The sequence below is a fragment of the Loa loa genome (assembly GCF_000183805.2).
Source record: "Loa loa unplaced genomic scaffold supercont3.827, whole genome shotgun sequence".
Lineage (NCBI taxonomy): Eukaryota > Metazoa > Nematoda > Chromadorea > Rhabditida > Onchocercidae > Loa > Loa loa.
In genome coordinates, this window is record NW_018109007.1 from 3,940 (window position 1) to 7,092 (window position 3,153).

The following is a 3,153-nucleotide window of genomic DNA, read 5'->3' on the forward strand; positions in this document are numbered from 1 at the left end:
TTTCATTTCTTCATAATTTTGAAATCAATCAAAACCACAGCTTTCTTTCTTTTTTGTTTTCGATTATACCAAGATATATATTTACATACATATCTATATGATTTGATTAATTTAATGCAACCTAAAAATGATAAATATTTTTAACAGTATTAAAATAGGACGAAAAAAAATTTCAAGAAGTTTTAAAAATATTTAAATGATGTGACAACGCTATTATCAGCATTATTAGCAGGTATTTATCAACATATAATAGCAGTATTATCAACAAATTTGAGTATTCTTAGCAGATATTATCAGCAAACATGAATACTATCGGTAAATGAATGTAAAGAAAAAAAAAAGAAAAAAAAAAAGAATAAAATGGTGGATATTGTGGGTCTGATCACAATTGTCTGACATCTATCAACAGATGACATCTCAATACTTTAATGTCATCCAAATTTTTCACAACAATTCAATTGTTGTAGTAGAGAGTATGGTTAATACATTACATTTACTAACTAGCAAGTTTTTTTTTTTTCTTTTTTATAATTTACAAATCGTTGACCATGTAAACAAACGTTAATTTTCAATTATATCTTCTTCAATATTAGTTTATAAATTTAGTTAAGCAATTAACTATTTCGATTTTTGTAAATTACTCCTAATTAAATAATAAGATTTTGAGATAAAAAGTTTTCAAAAATGATTTAAAATAATACAACCAATTGAATAATCATTGGAAAGAAGAAAATTATGCAAAATTTCTTGTAATTTTTTAAAATTCAATCAGTGAACTTTTTTTTTTTTGTAAACTTTTAAGGAAATTAATTTACTTTAAATAGATAATACGAATTTTTTTCATTTTTTTCCTCTTTTTTTTGTTAGAAAAAAAAAGCATAATTTGAAAAAAAAAAAATATTTTACTTCAACATGCCGACGTTCTTCGTCCAACATTTGCCTAATAACTTTCACGCGTTTTCGTTTCCATTCTTCTTTCCGTTCGTTCTAAAAACAAGAAAAAAAAATTTTAATTTTCAAAAAACTTGAAATCACAATATAATCCTTGAAATTTTTTTTTTAATTTTATTGAAATAGAAAATATGTCATTTTGTATTTTGAAAAGAAACGATTTTAACAAGTCGAAAAATCCTAAATAAATCTTTTTGACTTTATACTTTTTAGCTATGAAAATTTTCACTTAAACCTACGCTATTCTCTTCTTTTTCCACTTTAAAAAATGGAAAAAGAAGAATGAAAAAGGGAAAAATTCATTCATTTAAATCAACTTTAAATTATGTCATTTTAAAATGTTCCTTTTTTTTCTCCCCGCTCCCAAAAAGAAAATACCTCAATGAGTATAGGTTCATTGATAACTGGTTTACTTTCATGTGCTCGCATTTGCAAAACTTCTTGAACATCCAGCGTAAGAGGTTCCGGTGGTGGTCCTAATAATGTTAGAGCCACCGTTTGACCTCCTGATAATAAAAAAAAAAAAAGAAAAAAATTAATACTGATAAATATATATTTGTCAATTTTGCAAATGTTTTATTACAGAAATGCTTGCATAAACTTCATTTTAAAATTCATTAGAATTCTCCACTCTTTAACAAAGATTTTAAAATATTATCAAATTAAAAATTGCGACAAAAAAGTTGAGTCAATAAATGTTATCCGTAAAAATGTGTAACGCTCATTAATAGCAATAATAATGATAATGATAATGACAATAATAACAAATTAATAGATTAATTAGTTAACAGCAATAACAATGTAATCCAAGAAAATATAAAGAGAAAAAAGAATTGGAAAAATTAAAAATTTTCGAGATGAAAATTTTAAAATGACAACTTTTATTAAAAATCTTATAGTAAATTTTCATGAAAAAAATGAAATGGTACTTTTACCATCTGGCCCTAAGCTGTTCAAAGGATCCAACAAACATATGTTTGAAACAAAAAAAAAAAGTTTTTTGGCGGCTATGCTTCTTCAAAAACTTAAATAGATTTAAAAGATAAATAAAATGGAACTTGCAATAAACGCTTAAATCTAAGCAAAAAGTTGCCGTATAACTGTAAAATTTTGTTATTCGAAATGTTATGAGGTCAGAAAGAAAAAGAAGAAGAAGAAGAAGAAAAAAGAAAGAAGAGAAAAAGGAAAGGATTGAATGAAAACGGAGGTAAAAAGAAAATTTCAAATTTGACGATAATTACTTCTCACAAATTGTTTAAAATTTTTGAAATTTGCCAAGATATGAAAAAAGGAAAGCATTGTAGTAATGGAAAAAATCAATAAATTATAATTATTGATAACAAAGAAATTATTCAGTTTTAAAAATATTTAAATTTAAGAAAAAGTGAGTTGAATTCGAGAACAAATATATATTTCAAGAGTTATTTTATTAAGGAAAATATTTTAATTACAATACGATCAATGAAGGAAATTTTTGTGCAATAAGTTAGGTGTGGAAGATAATTTGCTGGTAATTATTTCAGTTAATCATTTGAAAATATGGCAAGAAGATAAAAATTGATATGGAAAGGGGGGAGAGGGAAAAAAAAAGAAGTTCGAACTCAAAAGCAATCATTATTACATTTTGTTATGAAAATAAATCATTGTAGCATATTTTGAAAAGTAAAATAGAATAAATTATTTTTTATTTTTAATTTATTATGTTTGATTTCGTTGATTATGTTGTGCTAATTTTTTGATGATGATAATGTTGATAATGATAATGAATGTTAATGATAATGATATATATATATATATATATATATATATTTACTAACATGTTAACATTTTTTGATGTTTGAAATACACTGATTTTACATTATTTTTTGGTTTAGAAGTACTGAAATTTGAGTAAGGAACGAAAGTTTATTTAATGAAATTTTATAATTTAGGCCAAAAAATAATAACCGTCAAATTTATTAACATTAAATATTAAGAAAAAAAGGAAAGGTACACCATTATCATCATCGTCATCATTGTCATCGTTATTGTTATTATCATTATTATCATAGTGCCAATTAAATAATAATGATAAAAATATCCATGAATTCATAAATTTCAACATTTCTTTTTTATTTATTTATTTTTTAGCAATATTTCATGTATTGGACATTGTTGCAACACTACCAAATGACATTTATGAGATTTGTGTGAAGCAAAAAA

General features: G+C 23.5%; 1 protein-coding gene across 1 annotated transcript; it reads right to left on the reverse strand.

Annotated features, from left to right (window-relative positions):
• Nucleotides 1-906: 906 nt before the first annotated feature.
• LOAG_13976 (hypothetical protein) lies at nt 907-1,457 on the reverse strand (the record flags this gene model as incomplete). The annotated part of the gene is made up of 2 exons (XM_003149480.1): nt 907-987; nt 1,330-1,457. Coding segments are annotated over 2 exons (209 nt in total), but the record flags the coding sequence as incomplete, so codon positions are not given.
• Between the last annotated feature and the right edge of the window lie 1,696 nt (nt 1,458-3,153).